This window comes from Anser anser (genome assembly GCF_964211835.1).
Source record: "Anser anser genome assembly, chromosome: 1".
NCBI classification, from domain to species: domain Eukaryota; kingdom Metazoa; phylum Chordata; class Aves; order Anseriformes; family Anatidae; genus Anser; species Anser anser.
In genome coordinates this window covers 214,645,447-214,663,187 of record NC_139720.1, presented here as the reverse complement: position 1 = coordinate 214,663,187, position 17,741 = coordinate 214,645,447, and the positions used below count along the sequence as shown (strand labels likewise).

The window sequence follows — 17,741 nt, the reverse complement described above, 5'->3', positions numbered from 1 at the left end:
GCAGGACGCAGCAGCCGTGTATCACGGGAGGTAGGGCGTCTGCCTGGCTTCTCCCAGCTCCCACAGATGCTGCTGGCAGAGCCCAGGACATTGCAAGCTCCGTCTGCAAGCAGCGTGGGCTGCTGTCTGTCCCTCTCCCTTCAGCAGAGAGCCAGGCCATGGTTCAGGAGGGGGATTTTCCCTTCTTTCAGCAACGCAGCTGCGGAAGAAGCGAGTTCAGTGGGAAGGCTGGCAGTGACAAACTCTCGTCTGTCCCCAGGTGACGAGTGGGAAGGAGAGTGGCAGCAAGAAGAGCGAGGATCTGCTCAGCCAGCTCAGGTCAAGGTCTGAACAAGTGCAAAACCTCTCTCTAACCAAGTTCATCAAACGTAAGTCTGTGCATCCCCCTGCTTCGCTGAGATTTTGTTTAACATTTTGGTAATGATCTGGGTGAGGGAAATGAGCGCACCCTCAGTAAGTAAGGTCAAGCACTGGGACGAGCTGCCTGGGGAAGAGGTGGAGTCCCCATCCCTGGAGGTATCTAAGAGATGTCTGGATGTGGCACTGAGGGACGTGGTTTAGTGGTGGGACTCGGTAGGTCAGGTTGTTTGATGGTCTTGATGATCTCTAAGGCCTTTTCCAACCTAAATTATTCTACGATTTTTCTGCTTGCACACCCATCCATCCTGGCAACGGGCAGGTTGCAATGTTAGTCTCCTCCTATATAAGCCCTCGGGACACAGTTTGGGAATAGTGCTGGGTTACATTCAACCTACAGTTCTCTCCCTGATCTGCACACAGCCCAGACTGCACCCTGTGCTGATCCTTCGAGGGGAGCTCAGCACCGTCGCCCCACCTGGGAGTGGTAGCGCTCAGCATTGCGTGGCTTTATGGCTCACGCGGGCAGTGGGAAAAGGGAACAAAACGTCACCAGAACCCAAAGCCAGGCAGGAAAGTGGGGGCCAAGCAGAGACCCATGAGAAGGGAAAGAATCTCTGATAGAATCACGGAGTGATTCATGTTGGAAGGGACCCTAAAGCCCCCCCAGCCCCCCTGACATGGTCAGGATGCCCTGCCTCCAGCCCAGGCTGCCCCCAGCCCCATCCAGCCTGGCCTTGGGCACTGCCAGGGCTGGGGCACCCCCAGCTCCTTGGGGTAGCCTGGGACAGTGATGATCCTGTTCCAGATACACAGCTAGAGCAGGGTTTGCAGCTTGGGTACAACCATCTGCTATTGCTCGGCTTCCAGGCAATCACAATCCCACCCCAGCAGCCCTGGTAGCTCTTAATCCCCCAAAAAAGTCTCCCCAGGTCCTGTCCTTCAAGGCTGGTGACAATATGACAGCCTGGCTGCCCTGCCTGTCCTGCTGAGGATGGCCAGTGCTGCCTGGAGCCAGGGTCGGAGCAACTAAAATCAGCTGCATCTTTGTGTAGAGTGGTGTTAACCCAGTGCAATGAGCTTGTCTGGAAATCAGGGGGCTCAGGGAGTCTCTTAGAGCTGAAAGGAATCAACTGGGCTTTGGTCCGTGTCAAAGGGTCAGATTTGTTTGAAAGAAATACTTGGATCTTTGGCAATTACTTAAGAAAAGTAGCCCTACAAAGCCAATCCATGTCAGCTTCCTCCATATTTCTTTTCATTTATCGGGAACTCTCTGTTTTGGTAAGGTCAGTGGAGGGCAGGCACGGCCAGACGAGCGTGGGCAGGTTTCTATTCTGCTGTTTGCACCATTTGCTCATCACAGCCTGATGCTGAGTTAAAGGAGCAAGCCAGGAGGCTGTTCCCCCACCGACCTTGCACCATCATTTAGCAAACCAGCGTGCCGAGCTGCACGCCGAGCACACCGGTGCTGGAAGCTATTGCGTGGGAACAGATTTATAGTGTTCAGATGGGATGTTCATACCAACACTCTGCTCTCTGCCACTGAAAAAAAAAAAAAAAAAAGAATAAAAATGAGCTCCCTGCGCCTGGGTGCAGCGAAGGAAATACCTGTGCTTAGGGTTTGCATCAGGGCTGTGCTAATAAATTCATTATTTCTGAGAATTTATCCCCAAAGTCCCAGTCCAGAAAATGATGACGTGGCTGTAATTTTGGCCAGGAGAGCAACCTTGCTGAAATCCCTGGGGTTTTCTAATAGCAGCAGTGATAAAGCTCAGGGCTGGAACTCACTGAGACATGGGGAAAGGCATAAAGGAGCGAGTGTTTGTCCCAGAGCTCTTGAGGGCTGCTAGCATTTGTCATGGCAGGACTCGGACTTTGTGCCCATCAGAGTGGACTGCAGAAAGGTGCTTTTTGACCCAGGATTTTTTCACGAGCTCCTGGCTCTGACACTCCCTTCGCAGGCTGAGATAACTGATGGAGCTCAGCAGATTTGCAGGCCCTTTCGGCCGCGGCGCCCTCCAATCTGCATCTCGTGTCTTCCCCTGGATATTTCAGTCCTGTTCCTCCCTCGTACGGAGTCCTCCCTCCGCTTGTTTTCTGAACGCCACAAGCAGGTTGTAAAATACCCCTGCTGAAAATGCAGCTCCCTCTGCAAACCTGGCCCAAGGCTAAGGAAGCTCCAGGTGAGGCAGACACTGCCTGTTCAGGCTGTGATTCAGCAGAGCACTTGAAGCTCCTCCTCGAGCAGTGAAAGGATGAGGAATGCCTTTAAGAGTTCATCACTTTCTTAAGGCTTGGCAGAGGCAAGCACTGAGTTACTAAGCTGACCTGGAGGAGAAAGATGTTCAGAAATGCTGTTTAGTCACTTAGTTCAGCTTAAGTGATGCAAAATGGAGCATGATTATGGAGAAGGAAATGCATTTTGTCATTTGCTCTGTTGCTTCAGTGCACATGGAGATAACAGAGCAAAATAAGGCTTCAAGGAATTTTTGCCACTTATATTATTGGGAACGAAGCGAGGATGGGTTAGAGCCCATCCCAGGAGGTGCTTCGTGTTCTCCATTTCTCTGCAAGCCACTGGGCTTTAAATCTTTCTGGGACAAGGTGTGATGAGCAGCGAGAGCACTTTGCAAAGCCCTGGGAACTGCGCTTCAAGGACAGGAAGAGCTTTTACCTCCACAACCAGCAATAACAGGATGGAGCTGTGTACTGGATAAATACTCAGGCAAAGCACTGGGGACCTTTCCAAACAATGAGGTCGATTACCTGAGAAGTGAGCAGGCTCCGCTTGCTGGAGTTATTCAAAACTAGGAAAGTCAAAGCACTGTGGGGAATGGGCTTGGCTCTTGCACAGATGCGCCGGGGTGACATTGGGTTGCACCCTGCTCCTCGTTCTCGCAACGTGCTCCTTCTGCAGCCCTGCTCACAGCAATCAGGAAAGTGGGATTTAGCTAGCTAGAAGTCATTTCCATTGCTAATTTTTAGGCTTCTGTTGAAAACACCTGGGAGGATGTTCAGCTTCTGTTGCGCACACTGGGAATTAATCCATTAAAGGTGATCTTCGAAGCAATTAAAACCCGGGGCTTGTGACTTGTTTGTTTCTATAAGATGCCTGAAGAAGGTTTCAAGGATTTTTTATTTTTTATTTTAAAGTTTTTAGAACTTTTTTTTTCCACTTGCTTTTAGTATCTGGCCAGCTTCCTCTCCAGAGCTATAAGACAGACTGAATTTGTAACAAGAGGGTGATGGCAAAGGACAGCAACCTTGCTGCCCCCCACCGTGCCATGGGAGACCTGCTGGCTGTCCTAGCGTTACAGCTCTGCTCTGGTGACAACAGGGTAAAGACTGGAAAACTCTAGGTAAAAATAAATCTTTTTTTAGATGATTCTTCCACAAAGAAAGCTGAATTAGCTCTTGGAGATCTTTCAGCAAGCAAGTGGAGGTCTCATACTTGCAATACATCTAAGATTTTCCAGTATGCATACTAGGCAGAAATATGCTTCAAAAAACAAAGACTTCGTTGATACTTCGGAGTAAAATCACCTCCCTTTGTTGAGGTCCGCATCGGTCCAGCACTGGGATATTGTCACAGCCCCTTCCCTCCCTGGCTGACAGCAGAGCCCCCAGCTCTCCAGCATCTTGGTGTTTCAGAGTCCTTGGCTCTTGGACCTTGCACCCTTGGACCCTCCCTAGAGCCCTCAGTTTGTTGCTCCCCAATGCCTTGAGCTGTTTGCCTAACCCTGAGCACAGAGAGCCGAGCTGGGGACACGATGCCCCTACAAACATGAGCTTTGCCTTTGCCTGCGGGTCACTCCCTTGCAGCCACCAATGGGTCTCTGCTCTACGTGTGACTTTTTGGGACTAAAAGAGCTAAAACAAACACACAGCTTGGGGCAGTTCCCAGGCGAGCACCAGATGGTTCTCCCTGCCGCAGCCTCTGCTGGAGCAGATAGAAAGATTGTCCCAGTTGTTTGTGAGCTGCGGAGAATTAACACCATTAATTTACGGCAGGCCCTCGCATTAATCCTCCCCGTTAATTCCTTATCTCTGCTCCAGCATATTGGCTTCCAGAGCCCTCATCTGGGAAGCTCATCCGCTGTTTGTCTGGAAGTTGCCTTTATGCTTGCCCTTTGCTTGCGTGCTGCAAAGCCGGACGAAGAGCACGGAGGAGGCACAGAATGAGGGGGAGCAGAGGCACGAGCAGAAAGGGGGCTCAGGCTCTGCACGAAGGAGAAATTTCTCCAGGCTGGAGAGCTGCAGCTGGAGGGTGTCAGCGCTCAGCAGCCCTCATCCCGCGGGGTGGATGCCTTTGAGGAGCAGGCTGAAGAGGTCTTTGCTTAAGCAGTGAGGGTTCAGCCACAGGGGAATCTGCTGGTGTTTGTCTTGCCTGTAATCAAAAAAATGCATCTTTGCGACTGAAACCGAAAGGACATTAAAACTGCAACCACAGCAAACAAATAAATTAACTCCTAATGACCTCCCAGCTCCTTTTCCTACGTTTTTTTTTTTTTTTTTTTTACAAGAAGCCATGCCAGAAAGTTTCAGGGAAAGGAGCTGAGGCCGTGTTTACTTGGGCCATGTGTGCAGCCACTCGACGCCGCAGCCCTCAGGACTTGCCCATGGGCAGTGGGGGACAGATATCCAGATTTCAGCTTGCTCAGGACAGCCCATCCTTTAGAGGCAGGAGACACAGGCACAGAGGTTCAGCTGAGGCTGAAAAGCTACCCCGGAGCCACTTGGTTTCCTCCTAAGGCATCCCAGGTCCCTGGCAGCTCTCAATTAGAGCCTGGCAGGAGGTATTGCTACGGATTTGTCCTCTGCATTAGCAGATGCTCAGGGTAGCTCGAGCACATCGCCCAAGCGTCGAGGCCAGATATCAGTTTTCTTGGGTCAAGATGCTTCACTCAGAGCTTGCTGACGCCTCCAGCCCTTGCCCACAAGACACGTCTTGTTAGACGGCTGCTGTTAGCTGAGAGGGAAGCTGCTTTATTTGCAGCAAACTCTTTTCTGGGGGCTGACTGGATTTCCTGGTCCCTGTCCTACGTGTAACAAATGACCCCACTGCGTCTGCTTGTCTGCGTCTCTGCCTTCAGCCGAAGCTGTGCTTTTGCTATGGCTGCTATTGGATTACTAGAAGCAGCCAAAAATGCTCTGATGGGAAGAGTTCTCCCTTAGAAATGGCTCATTTGTTTACTCCAAAATGCCGTGCAGGACAGGATTGATTTTATCAACATTTTCAGCCGGAGAATTTCCACATTTTTTGTTTTGCAGTGCTTGGGCATTCAGTTTCTGTAGTGTCCTGATGCTTTATCCTGACTTCTTCATATCCACTTTGTCACACGAGCCCTGGAATGACAAACCCTGAAAGCGCACATTCTGACCTTTTATGAATGAAATCTTTGGAAGAGCTCACTCCTCCTAAATAGTTAATTCTGCACAAAAATTTCAGGGAAATTCAAAGCCTTGCTATGTTCCACAGGGTAATATTTTGCCATTCACCTCTCCTGGATGCAGCAGATTTCCCCTTTTCCTTGCAGACTTTCCTATGGTCCTGCTGAGGAACCTCCGCCACCCCGTCTTCCTGCTGGTGGTGCTGGCTCAGGTCAACCTCTCAGCCATGGTCGCTGGTTTAGCAACGTTCATGGGGAAGTTCCTGGAGAGACAGTTCTCCCTCACGGCCTCCTTTGCCAACATGATCATCGGTAAGTGTTGCTGTCATGCTCAGGGGCTTGCCAGCATCTGAGCTCATCTTAGAAAATCATCTGGAGATGATTGAAGGAGCACCTCTCCCTCCGGAGCTGCCAGTCTCCTTCCATCACCTCCAGAGAGACACAGCACGAGGCCCCTGCCTGTCTCACTTCTCAGGCACTAGCTACCTTCCTTCCTTTACCTCCCACCTGGCCTTGCTCAAATAAAACCTGTTAAGACCTGGGAAATGTTTATCTATAGTTCACTGTGTTCAAGGAGAGGAGACGAATTCATTGCATTAAAGGAGCAAAGAAACATCGTGTTTGAGTTGTGCATATTTCTGCGGAGGGGATTACTTTACATCGATCATTAGCTAAGGTTCTTTTAACAAGTAGAGAGCAAATAAAATGAAAAACAGCAAAAATACACGCATGCATTCTGGAGACACTTTGCAGCAAGAGACCAGCCCGGCTGGTGTGCTAATCTGCTCTAAGCTCTTCAAAATGTTTACTATCGTTAGACTAATTGCTCATAAAAGTTGGGCTAATTTCTTGCTGTTGGCATTGTTACGAAGGAAAGGGAGAAGTTGTAAGCAGGATACGCTCTCCTGAGACCAGACTGCTTTAACTTGCATTGCAATACCCAGAATGAACGGCCCTGGGCTTGGACCTGCCTGTGCAAGCTTGTCATGGTAACACAAATATGAAGCTTGCGATCCGCTGGAGCATTCCGAGGTCTAGACAACAGACAAAGAAGTATTTTAAATGTATTTTTAAACAAACAGTATGCATCCTCAGAGTATGTATCTTCTAAAGCCTCTAACAAATAAATCCGAAGAATGTAAGCAGATCGGAAGATTAAATGCTGAAGCAGTGGTTCCCTGGCTTGATTTACCCTTTAAAGGGTGTTACTTGTTAAAGATGTGCACTGTATTTCTCATATGGATCTATCCAGTAGCTCTCCCAGCTACTGCTTCATCATTCTCTGTTATACAAAAAGCTTTCTGTAGTTGGAAATCCTTTCCTTCTGTGGGTATTTATGGGCTGCAGGCAACCTCCTTGTTGATCTTGTGATGAATTAAACACATTGCACCTCTTTAGTATCCCAATATTAAGTGGGTTTTTCAAAACTCCAAGTCCGTCATGGAAACATTCACAGTCTTGTAATGATGACAACAGAAGCAGGCACATTATTATATCAATGGTTTCATTATGCAGAAATTAAATATCCTCTCTGGGTTTACTTGTTATTTCCTCCTGTCTGAAAAAAATCACATTTGCTGGATTAACTACAGCTTTACACTAGCTCCTCCATCTCCTCCATGCACCAATACAGAGCCTGTTTTCTGCGGGAGCCGACTGTCCTTGCGAAGCTGCTTTCTGACCTTAGCATTATTCCAGCAGTCTCTCTGCAAAACCCTTGGTCCCCTCCAGATCAGTGGTGCTGAAAAATAGAAACCCCAAAATAAATCCTCCGGGGCTGAGAAGGCTTGGAGGACGGACACCAATGTGTAGGACCTGTCTTTTCCCAGGTGCCGTGAACATCCCTGGGGCGATGGTGGGCATCGTGGTGGGTGGTGCCATCCTGAAGAGGTTCCAGGTGTCCCTGAGGCAGTGCAGCGCCATGTGCGTCCTGGGCATGCTGCTCTGCCTGCTCGTGGCCTTCCCCCTTCTCTTCCTCGGCTGCCCCACGCAGAAGGTCGCCGGTGTCACCTACAGCGAGAGGTACTGACAGCGCCAGCGAGGCTGGGACGGGTCACTGCTGGTGGCAGGGGCACCACTGTTGGCCCCCCCCAGCTGCACGCTTGGGGGCTGAGATGGGAGTTAGGGGGTTATATATACCCAGGGCTGGGGTTATTCCCTCTGCAAAACGCTTAACAGCGATAGAACAAGGCTAGGAATTAACGTTTTTGTGAATAAAGCCTGAATCTGCTGTGTCCTTACATGTTCTAGCTTCATTGACTGGTTGTGAAACCCGAGTAAATGCTTTCTTTGGCACGAATAATGCAGGCTACAAATTTCATCTTGGAAAGCCTGGTGTGCTACTCATGAGGCCAGCAACGTGGCCAGAGACCAGCCCTAGGAGCATACCCTCAGAGCCAGGGCTGCTTCCCTGAGCTGCCTGCCTTCTCCAAAGGCTTGATCCGTGTTTCTGTGAGCTGATCCGTGCACATCCCATGGTCGCAGTGGGAGCTGGCTCCAGCCCTCCACTCTCCACCTCCCACAGCGAGGCATCACTGCCCTACACCCCGCATTTAGGGCTGGGAATGCAGAATGAAGGAAGTGGGCGACTCCGATGACTATTGGTGGTCAGGATGTTTTTCCTGGGCATTGAGCAAAGGCTCTATGGTTTATAATGGAATTTCTATGTGTCGTTTTTTATGGGGGAAGCATTAAACAATCGATGTTTCTTTACTAATCCCCATGTAAGTGCATATATATCCCATATAAGATGCATGTTAATGATGCTCAGTACCACGCATTAATGTGTTCTTTCTGTTGCAGCTCTGAAATTGGACTCCACACTTTGGAGTGCAGCCACCACTGTAAATGCCCCGAGAAAGCCTACAACCCCATCTGCGGCTCTGACGCTATCGAGTACATCTCGCCCTGCCACGCTGGCTGCGAGGTCGTGAATATCGACGACAATTCAGTCCTGGTGAGTCATTCCCAGCGAGCCAGTGTCCTGGCTTGGGACGGCTGATGGGCGACGAGCAGTGCAGCACCCAGGTCCGTCAGGTTCTCTGATGTTCGTTAGCATTGCACCGGGTTTGTGTCACCCAGTGGGATGAGCAGGGGAAGGTTGAGAATGTCCCAGGAAAACCCCTTGCAGACAGTGTCTCTTAGCACTTTCCTGTCTAGCACAACCCATGATGATACCAGCAGGCAGAGAGCTTCCAGATACCCAGCCTCTGAGGACATCGAGGTGTCCTTGCTCATCCACTGCTTCACCCCAGCTCGGGTTCTGCACCAGGGACCCCGCTGCAACATCTCCCTTGTTATCCAGGAGTGTGAGTGGACTTCTTGCACAGATGACACAAGGACCTTCTGCTTTCCCTTCACCCTAAGCTGTGACCAACAAGGTCACCTCCTTTAGCTCTGTGTCCTACGGAGACACAGGATGATGTGCACTAAGGGAAGGGCTAATCACTTTGATCGCCCAGTGTGACACCTCTCATATTCAAGGGACGCTTTCTCCATGGGGTCAGCTGGCCCACCTCCACCAGGCTCCTGCTGTGAATTGGCTCATCTGTGTTCCTTGAATAGGGACCTATGGAAACCAGGCTCCTAATTCAGGCATCAGGTTCTCTGAAACAGGTTGAGGTCTGAGTGTTTCCATTTTTGCAAGGTGTGAAGGCAAAATATCAACGCAGGTGGCACAATTTCATGTAGCTCTGCTTTCCTGCAGCAGGTATCACCCAGACTCACCCAATACTGTTTTCTTTGGCTTGACACAAAATGGTGCTCAAAGATTAGAGTGAATGAGCTTTCAAATAATCTGTCTAGCTCTGTTTCTTCTCCTCATGCTGTCAGCAACTGTGCAGCCCACCCATGTTAACCGTGCTTGGACTGACCCAGGCCATTTTGGCTTTGGAGTTTATGCAGCAAAATGCAAAACTGCTCTCAGCTCAGACTGCCCCCCTCAAGTGTAAGGGTGAAATATTAGCCCAAAACACACAGCTGAAGCCTACAGTGGGAAAAATAGCCTGGGTGTTTCCATCATATAACTTCTTTTAGTGGTGCTGCAAGCCACACCGTACATCAGGCACCTGTAGATCGTGTATAGGGATGAAGAGAGAGGAGGTAAATCTTACTTTTGGGGACTCAGGTAGCAATTCTGTAGGCTCTGGGCAGGCCAAATCCAGAGGGACCATTGCTCCAGCTCACATAGCTTTGACATTTAGTATGGTTTCTCTCCCAGTTTCAGGCCAGGAAAACTTGTCTTTTATTTATCCTTTTCATATCACAGCTAAATGTGGTGTTGGGGACCAGCAACGCTGAATTAGCAATGGCATTGAAACAGAAATGAAGTGGTGAGTTCAAGCATGGTGATAGACAAGTGGTTAGGTTTAGACCTTCAGTGAACACTCCGGGAGGGCCTCCTGAGGGCAACATTATTCCACCTTTCTGCTTGCAGATTGCAGGTTAAGATGCTGTGATCCCCTTGCAGCATGCATCCTATCCATCAGTACCAGCGGTCGAGTCAGGTGCACGAGGTTCAGCAGAGAAGTGTGCTCTGCTCTTGGCTCCCCTCGGGCTGCAGCCCTGGCCAGGTTGTTCCTCTGCCCTGTGCCCCCCTCTCCTGCCTGCTGCCATAACCCCCCCAGGGCTGGGCTTCCACTGAGCCTGTTGCCTGTTGGGTCTCCGGGCAATACGGTTCAGCCAATACATAATAAAGAAATCTTTGCCAGTTCAAAAACCTAGCTGAAAAACGTTAGCAACGCATATATGGTAAATGGTTTTCCGCCGTGTTCTTGGCACAGGATATATTAGCAGCGTGGGACCGGCTGGGCACTTTTTAGCTGCATTTTGTTAATTAACAACACTTCATTTTAATAACATTTACATTTTCTGCCAGAGCTTAGTCCCAAGTGTGCTTTTATGCACGCCTGTGCCTGCCTTTTGTACAGCAGATCCTTTTCAACTGCTTCTTCCTTGGGAAAGATGCCTTCAGCCCTTTGACATCCCCTGCTCCTGAACATCGCCCAGTCCTGTAGTCATTTTAGGTATTATTGCATATAGCCACGTGCTACAACAATATAAGGGCTCCCTTTACGGTGCCATGCAAACGCTTTTTTGGAAAGCCAGCGATATTCCTTCCTTCAGCACTTAGATCATTTGCCAGACCTTCTTTCCAAGTATTGATGAGCCTTGACCCAATTGTGAGAGCTTCCTCCGCAGAGCGACTGCACCCCGGCGTGGGTTACACACGCCAAGCCCTGAGCCAGCACGGAGAATCCGGACCGTGCTACATTTCCCTGGGGTGCAGTGACGTGGCTGCAGATGCTGGGCTCTGCTCCTTTACCGTGCTGGACTTGGAGCCGAGCTCAGGCATCTGCAGAGCCAACCTCAGTCCTGAGCACCTGCAGACTCCCGCAGGGCGCATCCTGCCCCGCCATCCAGGTCGTTCATGAATGATACCCAGGACTGAGGGTATCTCTGTGCCATGGGGTTTGTCTCTCATACAGCCCTTCTGAGCCCCACTCTGCTCCCATCACGCGTGGCCATGGGTGGCAGCAGGGACATCCCTCCGCTGCCGGCTGGTCAGTGGACGTCCCAAAATGTGAATGGCCGCAGGGCCTGAGCAGGGGATAAAGAAAAGCGAAGAGAGAAGCACACACAGTTGGATGGGAGCCGCTCTGTCTCTTAAGAAAACAATTTCCCGGTGATTTTTTGGGCACACCGCTCTGACAAACCCGGGGCTGGCCGCCTGCCACCCAGCAGCCCCTTTCTGCCCAGATTCACAGCCCTGCTGCGGGGATGTTCTTGGTTTTCCTCCTCATCCCACTGCTCCGGTGGTTGTCCCAGCAGACAAAGCAGCCTTGTGGCACCACGTCCCAGACTATGACTCTCACGGGGACGGGCCACCCGTGGCTTTGTGGCTTCTCCCCACTGCTTGGAGGGTTTTGCAGCTGGGCTCATGCTCCCTGCTCTGAAATCCTTCGAGGGTTCAGATGAGAGAGGCAAAGCATGGCTTTGGGGCTCCACTCCAGGCATCTACAGCCCTTTTTCTCCTTTTATATTTATGCAAGTGCCCTAAATGTTGTGACTGATTCTCTGGAAAAGGTGGTGATCACACAGATCAAGAGAGCTTTAATTTATCTAATTGCATTTTTTTTAAACGGCTTTGGCCCAAACTCATCTCTCCTATCATGGGCACTTATCTGTGGAGGGGATGGATCGTCCTCTTGAGACCCACATCTCCCTCGATGACTGCAGAAGGAGCCTGGTTTGGTTTAGCTCGCTTCCGATGTCTGGAGGAGATAAATCCCAGTCTTAATTTGAAATATTAAATCCTCTTTACTGGAGGTGGGAGGAGGAGCTGTGTCCCCTTTCATCCCAAATCTTCCCCCTGCTCTCAGCAGGGAGCAGATCCTTGCGGATCCCTTGTACAGGAATTGGTCATGCTGCATGGCAGCGATGGGGAGCGGGGAAGTCTGTCCCCCTAAGGGAACTCCAACATCATGCCCTCTTTATTTAAAGGTCTCTTCCAAATAACGAGATTTTTCTGGGAAAATAAACAAGTAAATAAATAAAAAAGAACGAGAATTGTAACTAAAAGCTGGAGAAATAGAAGAAAATCTTATGCCTTGCCCGGGGCATCCTCCCTTTGCAAACGGAGTGCTGCTTATTTATGACCCTCTCTCAAAGGTGAGGTTTTGCATTTTCTCCCAGGAGGTGTTTCCTGGTTTAACACTGTGCTGAGCCTGGGTGTAAAGCTCCTGGGAGCTGCGGGGGGGCTGCTCCTCTGCCCGCTTCGGCTGCCAGCCCTGCCCAGCACCGCCCTGGGTGCAGGCTCTCGCAGCCAGACCCCCCTGCAGGACACAAACTGGGGATGCAGGATGGTGCCCGGCTGCCCCCCTGGAGCTTTCTGCCCAAAAAAATATAACGCAAGCCAGTGAGCTCATGTCAGGTTCGAGTGTTTTATCAGCTGCTGGTGAGACTGTTCCGTGCCAAGAATCCAGATTTACTCACCATGCCGAAGCATTCAGCTGACAAATGATGGCATTAAATAAACCTGTGCCTAAGCATCCTCAGTGCACAGCAGCCGTGGATCAAAGGACTGGGAGCAGGAGCCCAGAAGGATCACTGCAGGGGTAGGGAGGCATTGCTGGGGCTCATGTGGACAAGACAAGGATGCGTCTGGGCTGGGAGCACATCCAGTTGCCTCTGGAAGCACAGACATGGACCAAAGCCCCACTGTGGGCCCAGCTCTGCTTCCCCATCAGCCAAATGAGCTCACGCCTGCGACGTCCTAGTGATGCCCATGGGGCCTGGTGGGACCGGCACCTCCTTCCAGAGGAGGCAGCGTGTTGGGAGCTGGATGTGGGGATGGAAAAACACGTTTCCTCATCCGCTCGGTCTGCTGTCCTCTGTCAGATTCATTATTTCTTTTTCTTTCCCTGCTCCCAGTAGTGTTGAGTGCTAATTACCGCTAATTATTTACAGACAAAACCCAAACACCCGCCCTCCCTTTGACAGCTGGCAGCTATCCCTGGCATCCCCACTGCCTTGATCAAATGAGCAGCCTCCGGCTTTCCTCTCTTTTTTGCAGAACTACACCCAATGCAGCTGCATCTCCAGAAACGGGCCGGGGGGCTTCGCCAAGCCCGGGACCTGCGGCACCGGCTGCTCCCACCTGCTCCTGCCCTTCGTGGTGCTCTCCTGCGTGGCGGGGATCCTCGCCAGCACGTCCCACACGCCGTCCTTCATGCTCATCCTCAGGTGGGGACGCCAGGGTGGCCTGGGGCTGGGTGAAACCTCTGGGTGCTCCTCTGGGGACAGGGAGAAATTGGGGAAACCGAGGAGCGGGGAGGAAGGGTCTCTCTGGGGGACTGGATGGTCGAATCACCCCCGTACTGTGCCTCGTGCCCTGCTTCCCCGAGAGCACAGGGTGAGCAGTTCCTCCTGCTGTTTTTATGGGGTTTTAGCACGTGTTGGTGGGGCTAAGGGAGAGCAGGGCTTCCCTGCTCCTCTCATTTGGCCATGCACATGGCAGTCCATCTCTTCCCCCTTTGGTCCCACAGCCTTCCTGCTCCTTCTCCCCACCCACGGCTGATACCTCAGTAATGAGCTACGCCATTAATTAATCACTTTTTAATGCTGCTCTGTGTTAAGCTAGGAGGTTTAATTGCATATCATATATAAATGATACCTTCAAGCCCATTTCCATGGTTAATGCACTCAGAACAGTTGCTTTTTAGGGAGGAGCTGTGGTTAAAGCCTATTTTTACCTCGACCCCCAGGCAATATTAAATCACTATTTATGCCATGAGTGACCTCCGCATATGCCAGAGAGAGAGGAAAAGGTGTGCTGCTGCCCGGGGTCCTCTCGGTGTGACCCCAGCAGGAACCACATCCCAAAATGGGCTGAAAAAAACTGGGGTGCCACCAAAATATACCCTGGGACAACACATCACAAAGAAAGTCACATCCTCAATGGGAAAATCACTTGTTCAGTTACAGAAAGCCCTCCTTGTTCTGCTTGTTCTGCAGAGACAGTGGCTATAATGTTTGGGTTTTACTCATACAGACTCTTTAAATTAAAAGCAAAAATACTTGGCAGAGCTCTTCCCTGTTTCCTGTGGGGCTGGGTAGGTTTTCCAGGCCAAGAAAAGACTGTGGTGAGCTTCCAGCCCTAATGAATGAACGAACGTCCTTTCTGCTGACCTCAGTGGGAACTGCCCCGGGTTCCTGGTGGTTGAGCTGGAGGGTGACTTTCTGGGTGGGGGTGCTGTGCTTGGTGCGATGCCAGGGAGAGAATTATCCATGCATAAGTGCAGGAGAGCAAGCTTTCAATTTTATTTATTTTAATATTTTTTTTTCAGGAGCATCCAGCCTGAAGACAAATCGTTTGCAGTTGGGATACAGTTCATGCTGCTGAGAATTTTAGGTAAATTTAAATCCGTTGAAATGCCACCCTGGAAAATCATGGCAGCTCTTTGGAATTGATGTGGGTTTCATCCCTGAGCCGCCCCAGGGCTGCAGAAATGCTCTCAGTTCAGAGTTTCACACTGTTCTAAGCCTCGCAAGCTGTGCGTGGTGGGGAGGAGAAGAGGAATCTCCATCGGGGTGCATCTATGTGGCTAAGTGAAAGAGGGCAGGGAATGAGTTTGGGTCCAGGAGGACAGCCTCTGGCCGTGTGTCAATACTCTGATATTTGCCCCTGCGTATCAGGGTGGCTGCAAATCACGTCCCCTGATCCCAGTGGTTATTTTTCATGTGGTGGGATTGATTTTCACCCAGAGGCCCCCAGAACTGCAGCCAGATGGGGCTGGGTCTGTCCCAAACAGACAGTCCCGTACCATAACAAAGCCCCCTCTGCTTGCAGCGTGGATGCCGGGACCCGTTCTGTACGGCAGCGCCATCGACACCACCTGCATCCTCTGGGAGAAGAAGTGCGACAGGAACGCAGCCTGCAGATACTACGACAACAACCTCTTCAGGCACAGGTAGGGCTGGTGGTGGGGACAAGGGATGGGGGGAACGCGGCCTTTCATGCCATGGGAGTGACCTTAATAAGATGCTCTTATGATCAGCTCTGAAGGGGTCAAGCGGTTGGACTTCATGGTCTTTGTAGGTCACTTGCAGCTGTTCTGTTTTGTTCTTTGGTGATCCGACAGGGGCCTCACATCCCTCTGTCCTCTGCTAATTCCTTGGGCTTGGAGGGAAGTCATTAGCATGAGCCAAAACCACGCCAAGGACCATGCCTGTCCCAACTCCTTCGCCACCACTCAGCACTGCCTGCAAGCTGGTGCGGGGTCCCTGTAGGATACTTTGCACCCTAGGGTCCATCTTCCAACAGAGAGACACACAGAAGACCCCAAAACTGACCTGTGTGCCCTGGAGGGGCTGGAAGGGATCTGTAGGTGTTTTTCCATTCCCACTGCAATTTCATTCCTGTTAAACGAGTCCCTGCCTGGTAGCTGCAGCAAGTCCCACTCACCCTCATCCCCAAGGCATGTTTTTATCTGCCTCCTTTTTACCAGGAGATGTGATCTGTTAACCCAACACCAAAGCGGCTTGATGGCTATTCCTCTTCTTTCTGCCATCCTTCTTAGGAGCCCAGCTTGCAGCTGAGTGGGGCCAGCTCTGCCCGAGCAGCCCGTCCCCATGCTCGGTGTCTTCTGGCTGCCTGGGGATGTCGGGTTTTGGCGCTTGGTGCACACAGCAAAGCCCTTCCTGCCCTGATTGATTGTGTTTCCACACCACAGGTATCTCGGTCTCCAGTTTTTCTTTGAGGTGGGCGCTTTCCTGTGCTTCGTGACTGTGTATATGATCCTCAGGAGGCAGGAGATGGAAGCCAGGAATGTACCAGAGACAAAGACAGACCCGGAGAAGAAGAAACTGGCAGAAAGCACCACAAAGAGCCCAGAATCCAAAGTCTGATGCCAAAAATGTGAATTGTGATCCGTGCCCAGGGAGGCGAAGCCGTGTGAATCACCCCGCACTCGAACTGTGAAGGGCGGATGCTTGGAGCGACGGACGATGGGGCTGCTTCCCACCTTCCTCTGTAGCGCCTCGGGAGCCCGTCCACGCGCTGTCCTGCACCCGTCTCCACGTGAGTGGTGCAGGTGGCACCTTCACGTGGGGTAGTCCACGCACATCAACCTTTGGACACTGCAGTCTTCTGGATTTGTGTCCTCCAAAGTGTTTGTTCCTGCTGACAGTCTCAATGACGCCAGCACTGACAAAAAGCCTGAGACCTAAGAGTTGTTGGCTTTTTTTTTTTTTTAAATAAATGGTTTTTACAAAAAGTGTTTTGTAGTGAGCCCTTGAATGATGGTCTGTCCTTGCTCCCCCGAATGCTAATTATTCTTGTTCCTTCTGCTCTTGTAAGATGTTCTCTATCCGTGAAGGTTTCACCCAGCTCCAGATGATGCTGATGGGGGTTTTGCCTAGGCTACGTACCAATGCAAGGACCAGCTGCCGTGCCTCACCAGGGAGATGCTTTGCTGGCAGGAGTGGATGGGTGATAAGGGGCAGGGATGAGGGTGCTGAGGAGAGGTGGGCACTAGCAGGAACCTCAGATCCAGCCCAGGAGAGACAATCAACAGCTGCAGTCTTGTAGCACCTTGGCAGCGTAGCCACATTTTGCAGTAATAATAATAATCTCTTATTTTTGCATTATCTATGCTTGCCACAGTACCTTATTGAAGTACATAAGCGTTAAGTTTCCTTCCCATCTTCTGGTTTGGGAAAGGCAGAACTTTTCCCAGGGGTGCAGGACCAGAAGGGGAGCCCAGGCCTTTTGCAGACTGGGCAGAGCTTGTGGTTAATGTGTTTGCCCACAGAGCAGGCAGCCTGGCTGTGCTCCTTGAAGGGGTTACTGTCAGAGGCAGCCGTAATTACGGGGCAAGGGTCGAGCCTGGTATTATTTTGGTGCAGCTTCCCCTATTTTCTGCATTCTTTCTGTCTCAGGGCTCCTTTCCACCCGAGCGCAGATTGTGTTGGTGGCCTGATCCCATCAGCGTGCCATCACAGGCCATTGGTACCTTGTAATTTTTGGCTCCAGAGTAGAATTCAGTAGCAAAACCAAAACTTCTGAGTTCAGCCCAAATATGCAGAGGGAAAAAGAAATACGCTGTGGAGAAAATCCATTAACTCCTCACAGCCTGGCAGCTGGTCCTACACTAAAGTTTGGGGTGTGCTGGGGGCAGGGGGCCTGATCATGGCAGGAGGGGACTGGGTGGGCTTTAAGGTCTCTTCCAACCCAAACCCTTCTGTGATTCTATCAGAGATTCTCGCTCTTTCCCTTCCCATGGCCCTGCTCCAGGCTCTCAGCTTAGCCCCCACTTTCCTGCCTGGCTTTGGGCTCTGGTGAGGTTTTATTCACCTTTCCCACCGCCCACGTGAACCGCTCCATGACCCTGTGACTCTGACCACAAGCATCAAAAAGCAAAATTTGGGGGGGGGGTGTCTGCACTATTCTCAGTTTTCAGGTCATGACTAGGTAAAACAAGCTTCCAAACCAAA

The 17,741-nt window shown here is 51.0% G+C and overlaps 1 protein-coding gene across 2 annotated transcripts in view; it reads left to right on the top strand.

The window, feature by feature from the left end:
* The window catches only part of SLCO2B1 (solute carrier organic anion transporter family member 2B1), a 52,762-nt gene extending 36,240 nt beyond the window's left edge, over nt 1-16,522 (top strand). For both annotated transcript variants that reach the window (XM_083828983.1, XM_083828984.1), the window contains exons 8-15: nt 260-368; nt 5,895-6,059; nt 7,577-7,769; nt 8,550-8,703; nt 13,321-13,490; nt 14,594-14,658; nt 15,097-15,217; nt 15,980-16,522. In XM_083828983.1, the coding sequence (XP_083685109.1) occupies nt 260-368; nt 5,895-6,059; nt 7,577-7,769; nt 8,550-8,703; nt 13,321-13,490; nt 14,594-14,658; nt 15,097-15,217; nt 15,980-16,154 (1,152 nt within the window). In that variant the 3' untranslated portion in view covers nt 16,155-16,522. The remainder of the gene's footprint in view (nt 1-259; nt 369-5,894; nt 6,060-7,576; nt 7,770-8,549; nt 8,704-13,320; nt 13,491-14,593; nt 14,659-15,096; nt 15,218-15,979) is intronic.
* Nucleotides 16,523-17,741: the final 1,219 nt, after the last annotated feature.